This window comes from Enhydra lutris, unplaced genomic scaffold (assembly GCF_002288905.1).
Source record: "Enhydra lutris kenyoni isolate GAN:26980312 unplaced genomic scaffold, ASM228890v2 scaffoldscaffold47, whole genome shotgun sequence".
Classification (NCBI taxonomy): Eukaryota; Metazoa; Chordata; class Mammalia; order Carnivora; family Mustelidae; genus Enhydra; species Enhydra lutris.
This window is the reverse complement of record NW_019154131.1, coordinates 8,304,022-8,328,466: the sequence shown is the minus strand read 5'-3', so window position 1 is coordinate 8,328,466 and position 24,445 is coordinate 8,304,022. Positions and strand designations below refer to the sequence as shown.

General features: G+C 36.1%; 1 protein-coding gene across 1 annotated transcript; it reads right to left on the bottom strand.

Moving 5' to 3' along the window:
- Window positions 1-1,395: 1,395 nt before the first annotated feature.
- LOC111156610 (tyrosinase related protein 1) lies at window positions 1,396-19,962 on the bottom strand. The gene is made up of 8 exons (XM_022517602.1): window positions 19,623-19,962; window positions 19,010-19,477; window positions 17,195-17,517; window positions 14,456-14,660; window positions 10,178-10,345; window positions 7,855-8,034; window positions 3,167-3,313; window positions 1,396-2,305 (listed from the first exon to the last, which is right to left on the bottom strand). The coding sequence occupies exons 2-8, from the start codon at window positions 19,392-19,394 to the stop codon at window positions 2,100-2,102; spliced, it is 1,614 nt and encodes a 537-aa protein (XP_022373310.1). The 5' UTR covers window positions 19,395-19,477; window positions 19,623-19,962; the 3' UTR covers window positions 1,396-2,099.
- Window positions 19,963-24,445: the final 4,483 nt, after the last annotated feature.

Genomic DNA, 24,445 nt, shown 5'->3' with positions numbered 1-24,445 from the left:
CTTTTCCCTCCCCAATCCACAGTACCTGGAACTGTGTCTAAAAATTGAGGATATGCCTAACAAATGCTTATGAAATGAGCACTTAAAAAATCTCTAAAAATATGATGTGGTGGATTTGGTTTTATTGACATTTATATGAAAAGAAATCTTACATTATACAATAGGTTATCTGAAAAGCTATGAGTATATAGTATTTTAATAAATCAAATGTATTCAGAAAATCAATTCAGTAATGCTATTTGAAAATTAAAAAAGATACTATTAGTATATGCATTCTCCTTCACTATCACATTTTGTTTATTTATCTTGTGCCATAGCCTTATGGTTGCTTAGGCTATGGGCACAAGATATAGGGAAAACCAGTAACCAATTGTGGGTACATACTTTTTTAAAGTTTTTTTTAAAGTATTTTATTTATTTATTTGACAGAAAACAAATGAGAGAGCATGAGCAGGGGGAGTGGCAGAGGGAGAGGGAGAAGCAGATACCCCACTAACAAGGACCTTAATGTCTGACTCCATCCCAGGACCCTGGGATCATGACCTGAGCCAAAGGCAGATGCTTAACAAACTAAGCCACCCAGGCATCCCTGTGTGTATTTAACTTTAATCTAGTTTCTATTTCTTGAGTTGGGAATACCAGAATCTCCATTTTCTGTAGTGTATAATTACCATTGGTAGTATTTCTTTTTACCTATTTTATCGAAAATGTTTTTTCACAGCGACCAGCCTTTAAAGTTCTTTGGGAATATTGTTTCAGTACCCCAAGATCAAAAATAGTAAAAAATATTTTATGTTAGAAGCTAGGAAGAAGAAGAAAATTGATGACAGTTTTGCATGCTTGCATAGAAAAGGATAGCTGATGAAATAATATTTTAAATACTTTGTTTTGAAAACATATAAAAGGCTGGTAAATGATAAGAGAATGCTATTTGGGGTAAACACAAAGAATTGAATGGTAATTGTAGAATACCCTACTGTGTGTTCTTCACCTTAGTGGTTTGCTTGTGGACCTCTAAGATACTGGGAGAGGAACTGGAAGGTGAAGTGTACAAATGGGTAGTTCCTTTTTCAGTGAATTGAGAGGTAGAACATAGTGGCAAACAGAGGCAGTATCAATTGTCCTTTAAACAAAGTAACGTTTTTACCACTTCAAAATGTGACAGTGATTATGATTTTTTTGCGACTTTGAACCTTGGACTAAAATGTATGCTGATGTCCAACGGGGAATTCTAGTTTGAAAAAATTAATTGGGATCTCATTGATAGCTCCACATAATTGATTTTAACTAATAATTGTGGCTTCCTATGTATCTGTTGTTCAATGAAAGTGAACGGAAAGATATTTACATTTTACATTGTAGAAATTCTTACTCCTGTATTTTAATCAGAGATTTACTATCGTGATTTTTCTTTACACATAAACAGAGCACAATAGCTTATTAACATTGTCATATAGTTGACTTGTAAAATGTACCCAAAACCTTCACACTCTGCTTAAATACCATGAAGTTGGTGCAACCTACCATTTTTTTTTTTTTTTTTAGTCTTTACCTTCACACCCATTTTCGGAAATACTACCAATTCTTAAGTGTTTGGGGTCTTCTCTAGGATAACTAGGCTGCTTCTCAGCTTCTTATGTACTCAGGAAGCCACTTTCTCAGACTTAGGGTCAGGGTTAGGGTATGTCCTTGGTATTTTGCTCTTCAGGGACCTCTCAAGAGGGTTAGTGTTAGGGTTAGAGTTAGGGTTAGGGTTAGAAATTAGGGTTAGAAGTTAGGGTATTTGTCTAAAAACTACTGTTTTATTTCATTTCATTTTATTATTTTATTTTATTTTTTATTGTTTCAAATTTTGGTTAAATTTTGGTTAGTTATCATACAACTTACCATTTTAAAGATTTGAAACCTAGATCCCATTAAAAAAATATTTTGACTCTTCCTAGTTATGAAAAACAATATTTAGAGCTTTAATTCTAACAAGTGCATGCATAAGGAAGAAAGTAACAGAGGGAAAGAAAATACACTAAGCAATTTAATCTATTATTTTTCAACCAAGTGTTTTTGTGATACTAGTACATAAGTGAATCGGTCATTTGTCATTAGACCATAGACTGATTAGGATTCTGCATATTTTCATAGTCTTCAGCATAGTGTTGATACTGATCAGTGAGAAGAGGCTGATTTGTTTCATCCATGTTGCTTCTGGAACGAATGAGGCAAGAAGCACCTGCGAAAATGACTGCAACCAGTAATAAAGCAGCAACTACTGCTATGGTAACAATTTCAGAAATATTAAGATTCCGACCTATTGGAAAAAAAAAAGGAGAATAAAAAATAAACAGTAAAATAGTTGCTTCCCAAAAATCAGACACCCTAAACTTAGACACTGTTGCAGGCATTTTACCACATTCTTCATATATAATTTTTACTGGCCACATTGCTGATAATAGCACCTGTTATCCTGAAGGCACTTCCCAATTTCTCATAATAAATGGACCCTCCTGGAATAGTTATTATTAATTCCATTCTAAAGTTGAGACAATGATGCTGTAGGGTTTGAACCACTTGGGTCACTTGGTTAGGAGGCACTAGAGTTGGTTTTAGAGCCCAAGTCTTTCAGAATTTACATGCTGTGTGCTCTTCCACCCTACTGCCTTTGTTGGGAAGGGATTGGAAATTAAACAAGAAACTTTTCAATTTCAGAATCTCAGAAAAAGCAGTGAGCAGTATCTCACTCGATTTTTTTTTTCCAGAATAAAGATAAGGAGGCACAATTATGTAGTAGAATAAATTGGGGTATATTACACAGGTCTAAGCTCAAAATTAATTCTCCCTGCCTACTAAAAATGTGATCTTTGACATTTATCCTTTCTAAACTAATCATGGCCAGCCCCTTCTTCCTTACTTGTAAAATGAGGATTACAATACTTATCTCAGAGGGTTATAGGGATTAAGTGCGATAGTGTGCTATATAATCAACTTAATTCCCGGTCAGAGTAGGCTCTCAACAAATGTTAAATTTAGTCTCTTTATCCCAAAATAAAAATCCAAATAACACCTTCTAAATCTAAGTGGAAAATATAGGCCACAGAACACTGTGATTACCTTAAAAGGCAACAAATTTGCTTTTGGAAATTTCCACAGTAGTTACATTTTCAATACTCACTTGGCCATTGAACTTCATAAGTATATCCCAAATTGTCTGAAGCAGTAACAAACATTTCTATATTGGTAACTGGGGGCCAGAATGGTACCATGTTGTATTGTCTATTGTGCCCAATAGGGGCATTTTCCAGTGGAAATGTGGATACATCTAAAATATGCCAAAGACATCTTGTTATTAGACATAATAAAGTTAGTATTAATAAATTATTATTATGTTCTGAAGGTGACCTGAAATATTCTAGGATAACATAAAAATTTCTTTTATAATTTATACTGAAAAAGACATAAAAATAGTTTCACTACAGCAGAACAGGGAATTGCATAAAACCGAGTTCAAACGCTTTGAATACAGCACTAGCATATCATTCAGTAGATCAAGAAAGTTTAAAAGCAGGGAAGTTTTAATATTTTCTCATCTATGATGATCATTAATTATTTTATTTTTAAATTACAAAAGCTTATTTGAAAAAATTCATTGAAGTTATTTTTCAAAGCTTAAAAAAGATGGACCTGTAGTTTGCGGTAGCTTCATCTAAAATTTAAATTTGAGAGTTACTGTATATAATGGAAGTTTGTCCTTGAATATAAATATATCTGTTTGGTATTCTTTACTTTTTCTATTTATCTTCAGAGATATAAATATTAACTTATCTCCAGATACTCTGTTAGAAAAAACACTTAAAAGTTTAAATCAAGTTCCTGAAATATTATTTACCTCCTGCCTCCTCTCCTCTTTCTACTTAAATGCAAATTACAGACATTTATATTATTAGTGAGTTTCTGTCATCAGGGATAAAAAGAGTGATATGCTCTTTGTGGCAAAAGATTATTCTTTTTTGTTATTGTTGTTCTGCTTTTTTGTCAATACAACTAAACCAGTTGGGATATGTCAAGACCAGAGTTGGAAATGGGCTTGGGCAGGACATGAGTGGGAATATATTTAGAAGAGCTGGGATATGTGAGAAGGCTAATGGATTATTAGATTTTCTGTTTGCAAGAAATATATTACCTAAATAGTCACTGTGATCCTAGGAAGCTCAGAAGAGTGTTTTAGCATCTACTTTGAAAAAACATTTTTGATCATTAAAATGGTATGCAGTGTTCATATTTTTGTGACTTTTAATTTACTATGTATTAATGCTAATTAAATATTTATCTATTCAAATCCGTTGAGCTCTTACCAATGCCGGACACTGGTCTAGCCATGGAGGTGATGACACTGAACAAAACAGATAAAATGCCTGGCTTCAAGGAGCTCACATTTTGGTGTACTATTGTTAATTATTTATTAAAGTTAGATATTAAAGTTAATAATTTAGATAATTTTTTAACTTTTCATTTCACCTTTCTACTAGATCCTGACTTGGTCAGTCTCAACCCAGTTCAGCATCAGCTATGTGATAAAGTTATACCCACTAAAATGAGTGGAATAAACAGTAACAGCAGAATTGTCATGAAACTTTCCTATGCAAGACCCTTCAGGGGCTCCCCATCCTAGAAGTACATCTAATATCCCTCAAAATCTCTACCTGTTGTCCCTCTGACCTTATTTCCCATCATTTTCCCTCCACTCTCCAGTCAGAGTGGGCTCCTTTGCTCACCTAGGGATGATCTTCCCCCATGTATTTACCTCATACCCCCTAAACGCTTTCCTGATTTTCTTTGCTTGAAAAGACTTTCCCCCATCTAACATACTATATATTTACTTACATATTTTTACTGTCATTTCTACTAACAACTAGGAGGGTCCCAGGAGGGAAACTATTTTGTGTGTTTTGAATGCTACTGTATTTCTGGTATCCAGAAGACAATGTAGGGGAATAGTAGGTGCTCATAGTATTTTTTCCAGCTTTTCTGAGGTCCACCTGACCAAAAAATTGTATATATTTAAGATGTATGACATGATGATTTACAAATGGGCAACAGGTATGTGAAAAGGTATTGAATATCACTAATCATCAGAAAATGCAGATTAGGACTGTAATGAGAGATCACATATCTTAGGATGGCGATTATCAAAAAGAAAAGAGATAGCAAGTGTTGGCAAGAGTGTGGAGAAATGAGAGCCGTTGCACACTATTGGTGGGAATTGGTGCAGCTACTATGGAAACAGAATGGAAGTTCCTCAAAATATAAAAATAGAACCACCATATGATCCAGCAATGTCACTTTGGGGGTATATCTAAAAGATGTGAAATTAGTATCTCAAAGAGATGTCTGCATCCGGGTTTATTGTAGCATTATTCACAATAACCAGGATATGGAATCAAATAATATATGTGAAAGGATTTGAGTGTGTGTGTAATTACTTCATTTCTTTCAGGGCATAATAGTAGTGATTGGTCTAGGAAATATATAAACTGCTTCTTCTGAAAAATTCACTGAACTTCTGGAGAACTATATTTAAACTTAATTCACACGATTCTCATTTGAAAAAAAAAAAAAAGATTTGAAGTAAATGTGCACATAGATAAAAAATGTTAGTGAATAAAAATTAGTATTAGTTTGGATGTTCTATATTGTTCTACCTCATGTCTAATGAAAGGATTCTGTAATAGACTTTTCCCTGTAAATGACTATAATTCCCTTCAGCTGTAAAATGTAACTCTTATTCCATTCTGATCCTAATAATTTTATAATCTTACGATTTTGAAGAGTTCTCATTATCTATAAAAGCTGTTTAATACATTTTGAAAATATAATTCCATCCTCCACTCATAAACTTATTTTCAACAAAGACTTCTATTATATGGATAATTTTAGAAATTTTTCCCATCGTTTTATTTTTTCTTTAACATAGTTGTTCTATGACACTTTTTTTCAAGGGACATTTGCAGGTGCATGGAATATTTAAGTGGGTAGTTAACTGTTAGTGTTTAGTGTTCATGCAATTTATTAGTGTTTACATTGGCTTGTCCTATAATTTTATGGCCGTATTTTGTCAGAATAGGCTTCAGGTTCCCTATTTTTCATTTACAGTGCTTTTCCCTCCATTACTCTCCAGGTAACTGAGAGATCTTATGCTATTTATAGCATACACAAAGGGAGCAGGAAGAAATTAGCTAAGAAGCAAAGGTGTTTATCTGGTTCATCAATGACCTTTAATGGATTGTTATGAATGTGAAATAATGATCTTTTCAATCAAGATAAGGAAGGCAAAGGAACATTTGTTTTCATGGATGAAAGAAAGCTCCCCTTAAGAGACTTGCCAGAGTAACCAAGATTCTCCACTTCTTCTGACTTCTTAAGTAAGTGTTAAGTAAGAAAAACTTACAAACAGTCCATTTTGAATGGCTGCGTAAGTGCAGTTTGTATATCATTGTCTAGTTCCCAGAAGTGTATATTTAATGAAAGTTTTTGTTCATTCCTAAACCTATTAACTCCCATTTACTTGTTATTGTCCTAAAAGTAATACAGCTAAGCATACATAAAATGATAATTATGACTGTGAAAAGAGAAGGATGTTGTGTTATATTAAATATATGATTGCTTAGGAAAGATTTGTTGAAGAGATATTAGGTAAGATTTAGGAGTGAGCACTATGGTTGTAAAGATAAGGTAGGCATTATGAAAATCTACAATAATACTGCATTCATTGCATCTCAAGGGTTGTTAATGTCTTGTTTCACTTAAAAAATAGACATTGTAAATTCTAGGTAATTCATTATGTTTGTAGGTATGTATGTAAATACATGTGAAATAAGGTGGCACTCCAACCAGTGAATTCATAGCAGGTTGATGAGTGAATATTTACATATAAGTTATTTGATTCTTCAGGGATTTTCTGATGGAACATACGATTTTGATCAATACATTAGTTAATGCTCCTAATCAGGTTGGATTAGAAGTTTCTGGTGTATAAACAGACACACACACACACACACACACACAGAAATAAGAGACTGGCCAAATTGGATAGATAAATCAATAGTTAATCCCCAACATTATGTTTATGTGTGTGATGAAGTAAAGGCACAGAAGCAAAAATTTAGAACAGTTTTGAAATATGAAAATGCATGACGTTTTAACTGATAGAAGCACTTTTGTTATTTGAAAAGTAATGTGAGCCTCTCAGCTGAGTAGAACTGAAGGGAAAATGGCCTTTTAAATAATATTTTTAAAAAATGCATTAAAATGAGGTTGAAAGAGATTATCTATGCAGTGATAAAAAGCCAACATTAACTTTTCAAGTTGAATAAAATTTCCATTTGTAAGAGGCCAAAAGTAATAAAAATCAAAACTGTGGATTGTGAGTATAATTTTTTTGTCTTTTGGGTATTGAGGAAGAGCTCAGTAGGATTTTTTTATTCACAATGAGAACGTTCCAAAAAAAAAAAAAAAAAAAAGAAAAGAAAAAGAAAAAGTAAAAGGCAATGCCAACGTTCATTGGAAGATACGGGGAAGAAAAAATTGAGGAGTATGATAGTCATCTTTTCATACAAAATGGGAAGGAATTATGTGCTTAGTCTGAGTGAATGCTAATAAATATCTTATAACCGTTGTAAGAGATGTTTCATCTGCATTTTCAAAGTAGTTTGGGATATTTGGAAACGTCTAGATATCACAGCTATTTTATCCTTATTTTGAAGTGTAGTTCAGATGTGTCGAGAGCTTACTCTATAGAGATAACTCTATCACCTAAGCAGGGTCCTTGCTGAGCCTGCAAAAAAGCGTATGAAAACATCTCACCAGCATTATATCTCCTCATCCATTCATCAAAGACTGCATCAGTGAAAGTATGTAGGAGGACAAAAATAGGATCATTTGGAGATAAATGGGTTTGTCCCCCTGTTCCATTCAGAAACAGATGAGCCAGATTGTGAAGGCTTCGAATAGCAGGGTCATATTTTCCTGTGGGATCACTGTAACCTAGATAAAAAAACATGGGTGAGACTAGTAAAAGCCATCGCAAACATCTTACTTTCCAAATCAGCGGCAGTGATTAAATTGGGAAACAATTTTTCCTAAGCTTCTCAGGCCAATTTTTACTTTACTGTAATAGCACCGCTTCTCTGTACCTATGATTGGTGTCATTTCCTGCTCTACCCAGAGCTTGGTTAGCTTTAAACTAGTGGCCTGATTTGCTAAATGTAGCCTCTAGGTTAAAAATAATGGCCTGCAAAGGATACCAGTCAAAATATATAGAACACACTATTTTGACAAAGCAAACATTGGTCTAGTGGAAATAAAGACAATGGGAATCTCCAGCTTCTTCTAAAAACTGCTGGCACGATTGGGAGAACATCCCTCTGATTGTCCTAGAACTTACATTGCCAGATGTTACTTTAGTTTCCTGCCTTATTCCTTTTGACTGTCAGCATATTTATTTTTGGAAAGTTATCTTATTTTTGTAGAAAAGTCACAATTTCTCAGAACGTTCTTATCATGTCTGTACTAGTTTTAAACATCTGGACAGCCTGTTGGTTGAAATATTTCTAGGACTTTTGATAATTATCTGTATTCTACATATATATTTCCCATATTCTATATGATATATATATGCTATTCCCATATAATATGTACATTTCCTGTACTACATGTATTATATATATTTCTCATGTTATATATCCTCATATTATATATGTATTTTCCATACATATTTTCATACATATATATATATATGCATATATATGTATAAATGGCAAAAGGTGAGGAAAGATCACAAACAAAAATGGAGGGTCTATGATGTGGGATGGAGTAAGAATCAGAGGTTGGGACAGCAGGGAAAAGTTACATACTATAAAATAAAATTAGAATTTAAAATACATTAACCCATTTGTATAATTACACTCATTTATTTAGCCATGTTTCATACTTTTATCCCATTATTGTTTTTTATTTATAAAATATTTAAAGATTGCCTGTAACATAATGGGCATGTTGGTAGGGGCTGGTCCTTTTCATATGTTCTGTCAGGACATCAGAGCAATTTATCTTTTGACTGAGCTTCAGTAAGATGCAATCTACACATTCTTTTAAAAATTAGTGCTTATGGCCTTAGTTTATATATACCAGTTTAGTCAAAATATAGCGATGATATATTGAATAATCTACAAAATCAGTGCATTCATATTTAATTATTAAAATTAACATGAAGATAGAAGAGAATGGCATACACTTTTGATGATAAAAGGAGAGAGAATGAAAATAATGATGAGATTTATGTTTCAAGTATCTCAGATCATGGGGCCAGAGAGATCTATTCCCATTCTTTTTCAGAGGGAGGAGTCTAATATGTTTAATGCTACATATAATGTGAATTTTGACAGTAAGAGATTTTTAATACTTAAATGTGATTCTGTTGTTTTAAAACTTTAAATATGTTTCAATAATGATTTACCGATATCAAAATTCATCATATAAAGACACTGGACTTAGAAAATTTGGATTTGAAATTGTGCTCTGTTACTGAGTATCTTGGGGGATATTCACTGTAGCTCTTTGGTCTTTAGTTTCCTCAGCTTTAAAATGCTTGAATTAAATAGGGAAAATCAAAGTAAATATCATTACATGGTAATTTGAATATTTTTAGACCTTTTAGAAAAGTTACAGGATGTTATAAACTTAAATAAAATGAATGCCCCAACCAGGCTTTATTGGCTGTCAACTAATTGTTTAGAACTTTTTATTGTTATTTTTTAAGAAAAAATTTTAATAAGCTCTCGAAGTCTTGAATATTATTTGACTCTACTAGAATTTGATATAGTTATACACTTATTGATCAGCCACCTAACAGATTTGTTTAAATACATTTTAGGTATTTAAGAGATTGAAGAACAATTTCCAAGGGCTTCTCCTATGATAATTAAAAAGAGTTTCATGGTCTGACACTTTTCTTTAACAAGTTCTTTCTTGAGCAAAGAACTGTGACTGCATCATAATTGGAAGAAACATTCCTGTAAATTCACAGGATCAATGCAGCTTTCGAAGATTTTTCAAAAAGATCTGAACGTGAACAGTTCAGTTTACGTGATAACCAGATGAATTCAAAACACTGATTTCTTTTACTTACCTTCCACTGTGTTTCGGAAACTGTTTGTAGAATTGGAATAAAAAGGAGGGGTGTCGAATAAACCAACTTCCAAGCACTGAGCGACATCCTGTGGTTCAGGAAGACGTTGCACCATTGGTCTAGCCACATTTCCAGCTGGATTTCTCCTAATTGGTCCACCCTCGGTACCTGGAAAAAGGATGGACTATGTAAACATTTATAGAATATTTAGAGATCTTATCTTTGCTCTTTAATTTTTATTAATAGCAAGAACATGGAAAGATAAGTTCTCCTTGGTAGAAGAGAAAATTTTTTAAAAATGCTTACTTAGGAGCATTACAGTGAAAAAAATCTAAGTTATCATGGCCACTTCTGTGAACAGAATTAGATATGCGATCCATAAAATCAATAGAAGATTTTAAAATAGATATGTGATCTATAAAATCAATGGAATCTATAAAATCACAAATAGGTAGAGGTTCTGATATTTTTAATCGATGTATGCTTCTGTAGTGAGAATATTCTAACATAAAAATTCCTTGGAAAATTGAATTTTACCAAAATCTCATAAACCTAAATTCCACGGTGAAATCTGTATTTCACATATATGTGAAATTCTGTACTCAAGTGTTATTTGTTTCAAGCCTTCAGAGAAATAAAGAAAAACAATCCAAAATCTCTTTGGGACATGGTCTGTACTTCAATCAATTCATGTTTTACAGCAATTGATGTGAGAAATAATTAGACTTTTTAAAAGGCAGTAAGACAAACAGGAAACAAAGAGCTGTGATACTTGGGGTAATAGGATAGGTGCCTTAAGGGAGGGAGAAAGTGAGGGAAAGAGGCAGACTGGAAGGTAGAGAAAGGAGACAGAGAGAGAGACAGAGAGGGAGACAGAGAGACAGAGACAAAGAGACAGAGACTGAGAGAGAGTATCAATCTTTTCTAGTTGAATGACTCCAGAAGGGTGTCATTAGAGGGGAGAGATTTGTAAAGAGCTCTGAAGGACTGAGGAGAATTTTCAGGTGAAACAGGAGAAATGTTACAAGTCAGACATTTTAGGCAGAGGTAATAACGACAGATGATAAGCTTTCTCCTGTCTATAAGATATGTTCTGTCAGAGCAAGAATGCTCTCTGTACTCACTCACCAGCACACCCCTTAATCTTGGTATAGTGTCTGGCATGTAACAGATGCTAAATCACCGTTTGGTGTATGCTGATGTATGGAAAGATCATGTCAGCTATAAAAGAGGGCCTGTGTGGGAAATAACTTGCCTTGAGCACAGGGTGATGTATGAGAGTAGTGGACGGGGAGAACAATGAAAAGCTAGACCAGAACCATACGTGAAGAAATAAAGAGCAATAGGATAAACTTATATTTAATTCAATAAGAAGTGAAGAGAAATCGTAGGTAGTTGGGAGGAAAGGAGATTGGTTAGGAGCCTTTTGCATTTGTCTGTTCAGTGGTCCCCAGAGGAATGTGTGTGTCCTACTAGTATATGCAGAATAATCTGCATTTATGGGATGGGAGAGGTGATCTTACAACTGCAACTTGTATACATTTTACCTCATTCATAAAGCTTACTATGTTGTAATGTTTATAACTGACCTAACGGTTAATACCTGATGAATTAGCATAGCAAATTTATTTATATAATATAAAAATTAAACATATGACAATATTGAGATTAGAAAGTAGATGTACATTTTTTTAGGTATACATTATTATTAGAAGTTTCAGATACCACTGGCTAATCTATCAATTCAAGTTTATATTTTAGGGATTATTGTTCAGGAGCTGTCAATAAATTCCAAGAAAAAATAATAAATCCCGTGGGTTTTGAAAACACTACATTTCTAATTTTGCCCTCATGGAGTTTCATAGTGGAGAATTCAGATAGTAAAGAAACTAGCTTAAACCAGTTTAATTTAACCCAAGGGTATTAGGTTTGGACCAAATAGGCATGGACAACCTCTGCCTAAAATGCACCTAAAAACATTGTACAGATTGGAGTCTTGTGGAGTTTTCATGCAGGAAGGAATAAAAAGTTCTGAGTGTGTGAAGGAGAAAGTAGATGGAGGAAATACTGTCTAGAAACAACAGTAGTTTTCATGTGATGAATCAAACATTATATTTTACTGGTTAGAAGAGGCTTAGGTGTCCCTAATCATTCTTTCAAAGTACCAAGTTTGGCGCATTAATGGAACCTTGGAGAGACGTGGTGCAGCAAGCCCATGAAAGCACAGGCATGTGATATGTCTATGCATGGCTGTCCTGTAAAACACGATAAAAAAACCCACAGGAATGGATCATTTCATCCAAGAATAGTAAAGAAAGGAAAGAATCTCTAGGAGAATTGTTTTTTAAAAGATTTTATTTATTAGAGAGAGTGAGAGAGAGCATGTAAGCACAAGCAGCGGGGAGGGGCAAAAGGGACAGAGAGAAGCCGGCTCCCTGCTGAGCGGGGAGCCAGACTTAGGGCTTGATGGATCCCATGACCCTGGGATCATGACCTGAGCAGAAGACAGAGGCTTGACCAACTGAGCCTCCCAGGTGCCCCTCTCTAGGAGAATTAAATACAGTATCATATTAAAGCATTTGGCACCATATCAGTTGCATAGCATGTGTTGAATCAACTATTAGTTTCCTTTTATCTTTCACTGGCCTAATAAATAAAATGCTTGGCATTTATATTTTGAACTAAGACAAGGAGTAATCTTCAAATTTGTTTCATTTAAAATACATAATCTTCAATTTTTCATGAAACTTTGTGTCCTGTTATGAGACTTAGACTAATTGACTAAGAGACTGTGACCAAGGGACTTCTCTCCTATTTCCCCATTTAAACTATGCTACATTTTGGTATCCAATTATCTGTATCATCCGAAAATGTCTGGAAAAAAAATCCCAGGCCAAAATACAATAGCCTGCTCAAAAATTAATGTTTTGGTATCTAAAGATATATTGATTCTCAATTGTATTTCAAGGTGGGGTTACTCATTCAGCATGCCAAACAAATAAAATTTTTACTCTAAGGTTTAAGCTTCTACAGAAAAAAAAAAAATTAATATACTGTCACTTCCCTCTTCTTTTATTCCTATACACAGCTAAATAATTTTCTAATGGTGAAAAAAATCTACTGAATTTTTTTGTTCTATTTAGAATATTCTTTTTAAGAATATCCTTTTTTACATTTATAAAGGAATTTAATATTTTAAACTTAAAAGAATGTACATAAAATGTGCTATGAAGATAGTAATAAAATAAATTCCTGAAATCTAGTTTTTACATGGAAGAACAAGCTTAAAATAACTGAGCATGCCTGAAGAAGAAAAATAACACAGGGTAGGGAGACTCTAATAATTAAGACCTTGTGTTAGTACCACAGAGACTAATAATGTGATCCAAGGAAGAGAATGGTATACTCAGGAACACATTCACATATCAGAGAAACTTGGCCTAAGGCAGAAGTGGCATTTAAATCACTGGAGAAAGGATGCTAGCTAGGACAGCTGGTTAAGCATTCTCTTTATGTGTTTGCTTTGAGAGAGATGGAAAGTGATTGGCTGGCAGATCTTTTCTGTGCAGTATCTTCCTTTCCTTTTCTTTTTAAAAAAGACTTATTTATTAGTTTTCTTTACTTGAGAGAGAGAGAGAGAGAGAGAGCAGGGGGAAAGGCAGAGAGAGAATCTCAAGCATGCACTCTGCTGAGCACGGAGCCGGATACCTGGCTCCATCCCAGAGCCCTGAGATCATGACCTGAGGCAAAACCAAGACTCTTGACACTTAACCAACTGAGCCATCCAGGTGCCCCAGTATCTTCCTTTATTTAAGGATATCCTTCATATCACCTTTTGTTTTGACCCTTTGACTAGAATTTTACTCTTTGGGCTCTTCAACTGTTTCTGCACATTGCAAAGATTTCTCAGGGAAACAATTTTCTGTGAAAGTCCAGCAGAAGACACATGACTCCTGAGCAGTGCTGAGTGTGCTAAGAGGATGAATTTTATATAACCATACATTTCCAAAATAAGACAGTGAACATTTACGAAATAAGAGAGTGAGCAATGCACTAACCAAATTGCTTAAGAAAAGCCATATCAAAATGTTTAGTCTCCCCTGGAACCTTTGAGATTGCCTTGAATAGCCCCAGTGTTCAAGGAATATATCTGTACATGGATTCTCTATATAGTAAAAGTAGATATTACTCTGAAGTCCTTAGTAGAATGAAGGGCAACACAGTTAATCTCTTTATCTAAAAGGGAATTCTGAACCCTGGATGTCATTTAGAACTTACTATTACAAAGAGTTCCCAGGGTATCATAATCCTCCAAGGATTCACAGACCACTCGCCATTGAGAAAAGACCGAATTCAGGCTGATCAGAGTGGGATCAAAGTTGCTTCTGGATCCCATCAGGTCATCGGTGCAAATGTCACAGATGTTCTTCCCAGTTGCAAAATTCCAGTAGGGAAGGGAGAACGAAGGATCCTGCAACATTTCCTAGATCACAGAAACTTTTATTAGTATTCTCTGCTTTTGTTTACAATTCTCCCTCTTTGCTTGGTTTTCTCCCCAGCGGTGTGTTTCTATCAGCTCTCTTTGGGCAATTAGAACCAGTGAGAGTATCAGTGGTGTCTGAGGGGCCAGAGGAATTAAACACCTTATTTAACAAGGCTTCTGATATACTACATGAAGTCATTCAGCATACAGAAGTTTCTGCAAATGATTTTTTTCTGGGTGGGGGGGGATTCTTCCCTTTCTTTTTTAAGCAGGTAATCACATTTCTATTGGTTATACCAAAAAGTACCAATAATAACTTTCACCCTTTGACACTTTACCTCCTTCTGTTTTTATATCTTGAATTCAAGCCTCACTAAGTCTGGGTCTGGAGCCAGATCCAGCCTTTAAATATGTAGAGCAGTACTTTTTGTTTTGTTTCTGTCTTTTTAAAATTTAACTTAAACGACTTCAGGCATTTAGAGTCTGACCTTTAAAATGTTTTGTGGGTTAGCAAGGGCAGTGGGAGAAGCCTATGGATCAGAGAGACGAAGACCTCAATGGTACAATCCAGGTTTTCCAAGCCCCAGACACAAGGATTTGACTTTTCACAGGTTACATAGTCTTTCACACTTACCTTACCTGCCTGGCACTGAAGGTGTTTTACTTAAAGACCCCTGCTTCAGAATCTAAACTGTTAAGACTTGGGTTTCTGCTCGAAACTAATACTGTCAGGAAATACTGAACAGAAGCAAAATACTTCTTTGTGCATACTGTTCTTTAAACCAGGGTCCAAGTTTCCCTTCCGAGCTGACTCAACAATTCTTAAATGTACTGGACTCAAGATCACATGCTTCTTTTATTGAGTTCCCTAAAACATGCATTTATTGTACTTGTTCTCATTCCCCTTAGGCCTTTGGGGAGTATATTTAAAGCATGGGATTGAGATGGAGAGCCTGCCGTTGTTTTATCTCACCTCCAAAGCATTTAGTACTTTTCTGCCTTTTTACTTTAAACCCTTCCCAGGAAGTATTTCCATGCCCTCGGGGTGTTTTAGAGGACCCAAAGCTTTCCAAGGAGTCCTCAGTTATTGATCTCCAGGGGTTGAGAGCCCTTGTTTAGAAGCCATTGTTCTGGTTCACAAAAATTAGTGGCAGCTTCCAAGGGATCAATAAGAGTCAGTTTGTGGTTCAGAGCTGACATTTGGGAGCTGGAGCATATTCATGTGGCATTTCAACTGTGCATTACATTTAGATTGTAATTTGTTGGATCCCTTGTGCTGTTGGGTTTTAAAATGGTAAGCCATAGAGGTTGAAGTTTACACAGGCAAAAATCGAAGCATTTAGATACTTTCCACCTGCCCTTTCATTTTGGTGTGCCCATGGGAAAACGACTTAAAGGCACAGAGATCTGGAGCTGATTACAAATGACAGATTTATCTACTCGTCATGTACTAAATGTCTTACTTGTAATCGGAACTATAAAATATGAAGTTTGGAGTATCAGATGAATTAATTTAATCACTCTCAAACTGCGTATGTTTGGACTGCTTTCATACCAATATTTTATTCTGTATTCCAACCATTTACTTTGTGATAATGCTGACAGCAGGCATACTACAAATCAATAGGTGAATCTAAACACCTTTTCTGCCCTCAGATATTTTCAGATTAATTTTCAGATTTTAATTTGAGGGAAAGAATTCATTTCATTTAGAGAACGGGTTCACTCTGTGGATTTCCTTGTTGAGATATAATAATTTAAAATGTCACTTGAAAATTCCAACACTTCTCTCAAGAAAAAGCAATTGGCAAAAGAAACTATGATAATAAAGATATCTGTGTTAACGGATCCTTTAATGTGGCTAGAGCTTCTCTGCTTAAAAATAAGCAGGAAATACTTATGTTTGGGTTGAGGTTCACTTTATGCTCCCCAGAGAGTTAATGCTATTTAAGGAAAAATGCTGTCTGATTGATAGGATATTTTATTAGGTTTCTTCCACAGGCCTTGAGGTGTCAGGGGTCATGGAAACAAAATGGCACTCAATGAAAATATGACTCTATAAATGTAAAAGATATTTTCCATAATTTAAACCCTGTACTGTATTAGAATCATCAGCTGGCATAATGGGGGATGTATTTGGGACTTGGTAGCCTCAGAAGTGTATGCACACTTGTTTTCATCCAAACCTGGAGGAGGGAGTATTCGTTCATATTCAAGAAGGAAGACATAGCAAATGAGATTCTTTTGTTGCAAGCCATATGAAGATCATTTTTTCAATTACAGAGCTATAGACTATGTCCAACACTTTAAATCACACCTACAAATGTCCCAACTGGCTCCCTCATCATTGATAGTACCATCTTTTCACAAACCCTTCACAAAAGACAAAGATTAATTAGTGAGTAAGTAATCAGTAGAGGGAGAAACTTCACGAATGTCAGAGGCAGATTAATCACATGTTTAGATCATTAAGAACACAGTGAGTTAAGATGACTTACAAACTGGACCTGAGAACAGAAATGTTCCCTACATACCTGCAGGTCTCTTTCCAGCTGCAGGAGATGGTACCGGTGCCACGTGAGGAAAGCTGGTCCTTCATGAGAGAAATCCACTTCACCAAAGCTTTCCCGTCCTGGCCCGAGGAAAGTCTTTTTGACTGAGTAATAGTGTGTCCAAACAAAGTAGTTATAAATGGAAATGTTTTCAAATTGTGGCGTGTTGCCATCTGGCCCCAGTATTTCTTCTGATCTCCTGGTCGCAATGACAAATTGAGGGTGAATTGTGCGCTTTGCCATGTCTAAGGCCTGGATGAAGTGGTTCTTTTCTTCTGCACTTAAGTCCAGAAGGTTTCTCCTGACTTCAAGGATACAAAATTCAACCATGAAAGCATCTGCCTCGTGAACCATAATCATAACGCCGTGTCCCATTTACCCATAAACGATAATCTGCATTAATGTTTAAATCATTTTATACTTTTTAAAAATACCTCTTACTAAAACGCCTTCTTTAGGCCTGTTTTCATCCCCCACCCCTTACCCTAGGATTTCTGTTAGCTTTCTTTAATCTGACTGTGGACTTCATGATTCTGTGATCTTGTAATTAGTTCTGCTTACCATTGCTATATTTTGGGAACTTTCTACATTCTTAAAATCATAAACCTTGCAAAAACATGATATAGTGGTTAAGGCCAGAGACTCATTCTGTGACTCTGCACTCATCTTTCTAAGTCTCAGTTTTTCATCTGTCAGGTGTATATAAAAACATTATCTGCTTTACAGAATTGTAAAGATTAAAGAGTACACACATAAAATTATATCAGAGCCTGGCTAATAAAGACTCAATAAAACTCTTGTTAGACCCTTTGGTCCAATGTTTGGCACATAGAAAACAAGAAAGTATTTCTGGTTTTACTCTTCAGAACTTTGCTATTTATTGCTATTTAATAGGGCACTGGTGAGGTTCGTCATCTAAAATGGCTGAACTTGACCATAACAGTGGGCAGTTTCGTTGTGTGTTAGCAAGGGCAGTGGAAGAAGCTCATGGTTTAGAGCTAGACTGATCTCGGGGTGAATTCCAGGGTTTCCAAGTCCCAGCTATATGGATTAGACCTTTCTGAACCTCGGTTATGACCATTAACATAACTATCTTGATAAATTACAAAAAGGTCTAGTCATGGGGCGCCTGGGTGGCTCAGTGGGTTAAGGCTCTGCCTTCGGCTCAGGTCATGATCTCAGGGTCCGGGGATCAAGCCCCACATTGGATTCTCTGCTCAGCAGGGAGCCTGCTTCCCTCTCCCACTCTGCCTGCCTCTCTCTCTACTTGTGATCTCTCTCTTTCTCTGTCAAATAAATAAATAAAATCTATAAAAAAAAAAAAGTTCTAGTCGTAAACACCTAGCACAGTTCCTTGAGTAGCATGGATGCCCAGTAAGTGTTTTATTTTATTTTTTTTTAAAGATTTTATTTATTTATTTGACAGACAGAGATCACAAGTAGGCAAAGAGGCAGGCAGAGAGAGAGAGGAGGAAGCAGGCTCCCCGCGGAGCAGAGAGCCCGATGTGGGGCTCGATCCCCAGCACGCTGGGATCATGACCTGAGCCGAAGGCAGAGGCCTCAACCCACTGAGCCACCCAGGCGCCCCCAGTAAGTGTTTTAGAAGAAAATCGCATAACTCACATCTGAGCCTTGACTCTTTAAACTGCATAAACTTATTATCCTCTCCAAGCCTCATCTCCCTCAACCGAATTATAGGATTTCCAGGTATTCTTCCAGCTCCAGTGATTTAGGTTTCTGTTAAATGCATTGAGTCTCAGGAAGAACTGTGTCTCCTTCATTGATATCCCCACTTACCTGTGAGAACCCTCTGGTCACAGGCAACTCCTCTCCAACCAGGACGGCAAGTCCCACAGTTGTGTCCTGAGAAATTGCCATTGCAGCGACATGTCCTGTTGAAGAACCGTGTGGGCCAAGCCTCCCGATCATCTCTGCCATCATGGGGGTAATGAGGGCTGTGGGGCCTGGAGTCTGCGGTCACTGCCTCACACCTGCCCCTTCCTGATGTGGAGCCACAGCTGTCAGTCCCAGGCCCAGACAGCGGGGACAGATTGGGGCAACATACACCATTTCTCAAGGCCTCGACAGTGGCACACTCTCTTGGGAACTGAGCCCAGGTCCAATGAAAAAAAAGCAGGGGCAAGAAGATGCATCCCAGGGAGAGGAGTTTATGAGCTTTCATTCTGCTCTAAACAAGAGCGAAGAACAAATCTCTGGTTTGCAGCCCTTTGTGTGGAGACCGGAGCACATCAATTAAAAAAGGAGCTGAAAAGAAGAAAACAAAATGAAATTGTGCCAGTTCTCTTTCAGGTCTGATATAAACAGGCATGAGCCCTTCCCAACCCCCTTCAAAATACCTTTCATATCTGTAAAATGACATTTCTAGCGAATCATAAAAATACTAATTTACCTTTAGAAACTTGACATGTATAATACCTACATAATTAAATCCCCGCTCTGAGCATTTAGTTTTCTTCATTTTAAATTTCTATTTATTAAAAAAAGAACTCATCATAGATGTCTCTTATCAAAAGCATTCATTAGCAGGTCACAGCCATTAATTACATTTAACCATGAAGCTGGAAGAAGAATTGGAAGCAGATCTTCAGCGAGTTAATTTCCGTGACTTAAAGTCTCCCATCCTAATGGAGATTTGGCGGGAGTCCACCCACTCCCCATAGAGCTTCTCTCCAGTACCTTTCACTCCGGAGGGGATTCTCTGATGAACCCCTCTTAGAGCTGAGTGTTTTATATTGGCTTCTCCCCTGATGTCAGAGCCATTAATTGCGTGTGGGTTTCTGCTTGATTACTAATCCCAAATCTGCTCACTCAAACTGGGAGGGGCTTTGTCCTCTTCCCCACCCTTTACTAATCCCCTTTCACTCCAGTGCGTTTTTCTGCTCTTTAAGTATTTGGTTAGCACATGATTCCCTTCCCACTGATTTCCTTGTGATGTTTAAAGTTTTAAGAAAAGGTCAGAGGCGGTAATTTGGAATAGAAGTCAGAGAAACTAGGGAGCTTTTGTTTGCATTGTAGAGATTTAGTTTTTTTTTCCCCTTTGATTTATATCTTTAGAAAATAAATGAGATTACTTACACTTTCTTAGTGACACAGGGCTAGACTATTATTTCATCTGTTTTTGATTATCTTTGGTCTTGAAAACAGATGCTGCCATTCTTATAATTTCTATGGAGAATAATTGTAGTAGAAAAGTCATCAGAGGGGCGCCTGGGTGGCTCAGTGGGTTAAAGCCTCTGCCTTCGGCTCAGGTCATGATCCCGGAGTCCTGGGATCGAGCCCCGCATCGGGCTCTCTGCTCAGCAGGGAACCTGCTTTCCCTTCCTCTCTCTGCCTGCCTCTCTGCCTACTTGTGATCTCTCTCTGTCAAATAAATAAATAAAATCTAAAAAAAAAAAAAAGAAAGAAAGAAAAGTCATCAGATACAATTACATTAAATCACATGGCAGTGCCTTCCCTGGTGCCTCTGGTGTTGACAACTGGGTACTCCAGCTCCCTTCCCTCCTTTGGGGTAGGGTCCATCTCTGTGGCAGAGCATCCCAGGGACACTGCTACTTCTGTTGTTTAGGAGGTAACCACTGAGTAACTTCTTCTCTCCTGCTTTCTCTGTAAGCAGTCTTAATCCAAGGACACTAATTTTAAATTTTAAAAGTGTGGGAATTTTAGTGGCTTCATACAAACATTAGTCAATATCTCAAGTTTCATATGCACTTGGGGTACATTTAAGGGTGAAAAATAAGGTCTAGAAAATGATATTCAGTAGTCTTTTCGGCTATTTGGATTTTTTAGTCCAACTTCTTACTGGATCAAAGTAGATGATAATTTTTCTCTCTCTAATAAAGGTGGTAGTCATGTACCATTGGTTTCTTAATTTTGACAAAAGAACTGAGGTCATGTATGGTGACATTAGGAGAACACAGTGATTGATATTTGGAAACTCTGTATTATCTGTGTAACTTTTCTGTATATCTAAAATTATTATAAAAATACAATGTTTATTTTAAAAAGCTATTTTAAAAACTAGGTAATCTATTCATATATATTCACATATATATTCATGTGTGCAGATATAAGTATACCACAGTGTGTCACATTATGTCGAAAGAAAAAAAAAATGAAGCTTTGCCCATTACACCTCCTTGTTATGTAATTCCTGCAGTTACCTCAGGGTACCCTGTGTGCAGTGCGATACACGATACGCACAATGCAAGGCATCAGTATCAAATCACATAATATTAATTAAAATTAAATGTAAGAATAAATATAAAATGATGTCCTGGTCTTTTCTTTCTGGACCCCTTTAGGTGATTGTGAGACTCCCATTCTGGAGATCACTACTAAGGGTGATCTCATGCAGTCACATGGAATTTATCTATGGACTGCTGAATCCCAAGTTAGGAGCTCTAATAACACTCGCTCCCCACTCGTACATATCTAACTGCCTGCTCACTAAATCCACTTTGATGCCCAAGAGATTCATCAGACACTTATAAAATGTGTTCTTCTATCTTTCCCATCTCAGTAAGTGGAATCATTGTTCATCCTGTTGCTTTGGGGGAAAAAAAAACCCAACACACAGAAGTCATTTTGTTTTGTTTTTCTTCTCTGTTTCATGCAAACTACATTCATTAGTTGAACTAACAGAGTCTAAGTTGAAGCCATCATTAGCTCTTTCCTGCCCTGCGGCAACTAATTTATCTCCTTACCTTCCATGCTTAACCACACAGAAGTGTTTTCTCCATACAAGATGTTATTCTCCACTTAGCAGCCTGAGAGATCTTTATTGCTAATACCTGATGACCACTGCTCTCAATAAAACCCTTCAGTGGCTTCTAAACACACATAGAATAAAACCCAAATGCTTACAGAAGTCTACGTGATCTGGCCCCTCCTATCTCTGACAACCTCTTTCCATCCTCCCTGTTCCGTCTTTGTTCAATTGCAAGCTGATTACCCGCTCTGCCATGGCCCTAGGTCTATGTATGACTCTCTGTGTCACTTCATTCAGGTCTCTGTTCCAATGTTACTTCTTCAGAGAGGCCTTGCCTGACAATCCCGCATGCTAGTTCCTAACCTCATGGTTCATCACTTCCTTTTAAAGACTTAGTCTTCGTAGTACCAAACACTTCCTGTAATTTTTATTACATAGTATATTTTCATTGTTTCTCTCACTCATCAGAGAGAAATTTTTTGTCTTTCTTTTTCAGTATTGACCTGAGAGATCTTTAGAGAACCATGTACCATATAGTCCTTTTTTTTTTTAAGTGAAGAAGGGCTAGACATCTGATTTATTTACTCCCAGCCTAGTGATTAATCCGTATTCCCATTTAAAGGAATAGATATAACTTATCTCCAGTAATATTTCCTTTTTTCCTCCAGGAAATAAGTAAGTATTTATTAGTTACTATTTTAAAAGATTTTATTTATTTATTTGAGAGAGAGAGAGAGAGAGAACACAAGTGGGGAGGAAAGGGAGAAGCAGGCTCCCTGCTGAGCAGGGATCCAGGCAACTCGGTCTCTATCCCGGGACCCTGGGATCATGACCTGAGCTGAAGGCAGATGTTTACCTGACTGGGCCACCCAGACTCCCCTTTATCTCTTACTATTAATACACATCTATTACTTCCTAAATGTGTTACATACACCATTATATGTTATACATTACATACATTATATGTCATAGATTAAATGTTATACAGACATATATCATTCTTTAAAAATATTATTAAACTCTTACTTTTATTCCTGTTTTGCAGATAAAGACACAGAGACTTCTGGAGATTAAAAATTCTTTAAAAATCAAGTAGTTTGTAAGTGGCAGTTTTAGGTTCTGAAGTCAACTTAGTTTGGTTCAAAAACTAAATGTTTGTGCTTTGCAAATACTGCTGACATTCTAAAAAAAGAAGGCTGGAGAATGGAAAAAGCACTGCACTTTGAGTCGTAAAATATACCAGTAAAAATATACTCGTAAAAAAGTGCCTTCACTTCCCTGAGTCTCCGTTCCTCATCTGTAAGTTGTATGTAATAAAATGTACTGTTGAGGTAAATAAACTCAGGTAAAAATAACCAGCAGAATGCAGATGATTGATCAATTCTAGTTATCTAGTAAATGAATCAACGGTAGAAATCGTAAAGTAGTTGAAAAATGCTGAAATTAATACCTTAATCATGATTATCTTAGAAGACTGGAATGCATTTTACAGTGTCTTCATTATTACTAAATATTCAATCAATGTTACAAGTAGTGTTGTGGAATAAGAATTCCAGGCACTGAAGAAAGGAAAAGCTGAAATGGCAGTGTCATTAATTGTGAAAACCTGCAAGTAGATGACAAGAAGTACATTTTACTGCATACACTGATATCATTTCTTAGCTTACTGGTGTTTTCCAATGTGGGAAGCTGGTGCAAATGTGAAAAGAAAAAAACGTACTTATGTCTTTCCTCTTTGACTCAACATCATGGAGAGGTTAAAATGCCATCATCCAGCAAAGCATAGGTCAGAAATGAATGTTAAAATACATGGGGAATACTCCTTGACCCACTACAGAAATTATTGCTAAGACTTCTTTAATGGAAATTAAATTTTATACAGCAATTTTTAAAGAACTGGGCTGATCAGAAATGCACATGTTAGCAGCATAAGAAAACTTGTCAGGAATCACCATTGGTGTGTGTGCCATACCATCACAGCTGATGTGAAAATCACATCTCAGGAAAAAGGATTAGTTTCTAACTTCCTGTTTTTTTCCTTTCAAGTCTTATGAATGTCATTTATAAAAGAAGTTATCAGAAATCTAGATGATAATGACCAGGAATTGAGGTTAAATTGAGGAGAAAAAAGTTTTAGGAGCATCTTAATTTTCTCACAAAATTGTTAATGAATATTAATATCTTTCATGATCATTTGTGGCAAATGATACTGAGTATATTCATTGTCCAATTGGATTATATCTTATTAAATTGTGTGCTTACTTGTACTAAGCTTAGATTAATGGCTAGAATTCCAAAGGCATTAAGGCAACTAACTCCAAGTCATCTGTTAGGTCAGTCATGTGCTTTCACCTCATGGAGAAGCTTAAATTCGGTGAAAACAAAGGGGAAGAATGTTAGGCCTGTGTTTTTGTGTCACTAAGCAGAGTTTCTGTCAAATATAACATTTCTATTTTAGGGCAGAATATTTGAAATTGAGGTCTCAGATAAAGTGGTCTTTGATA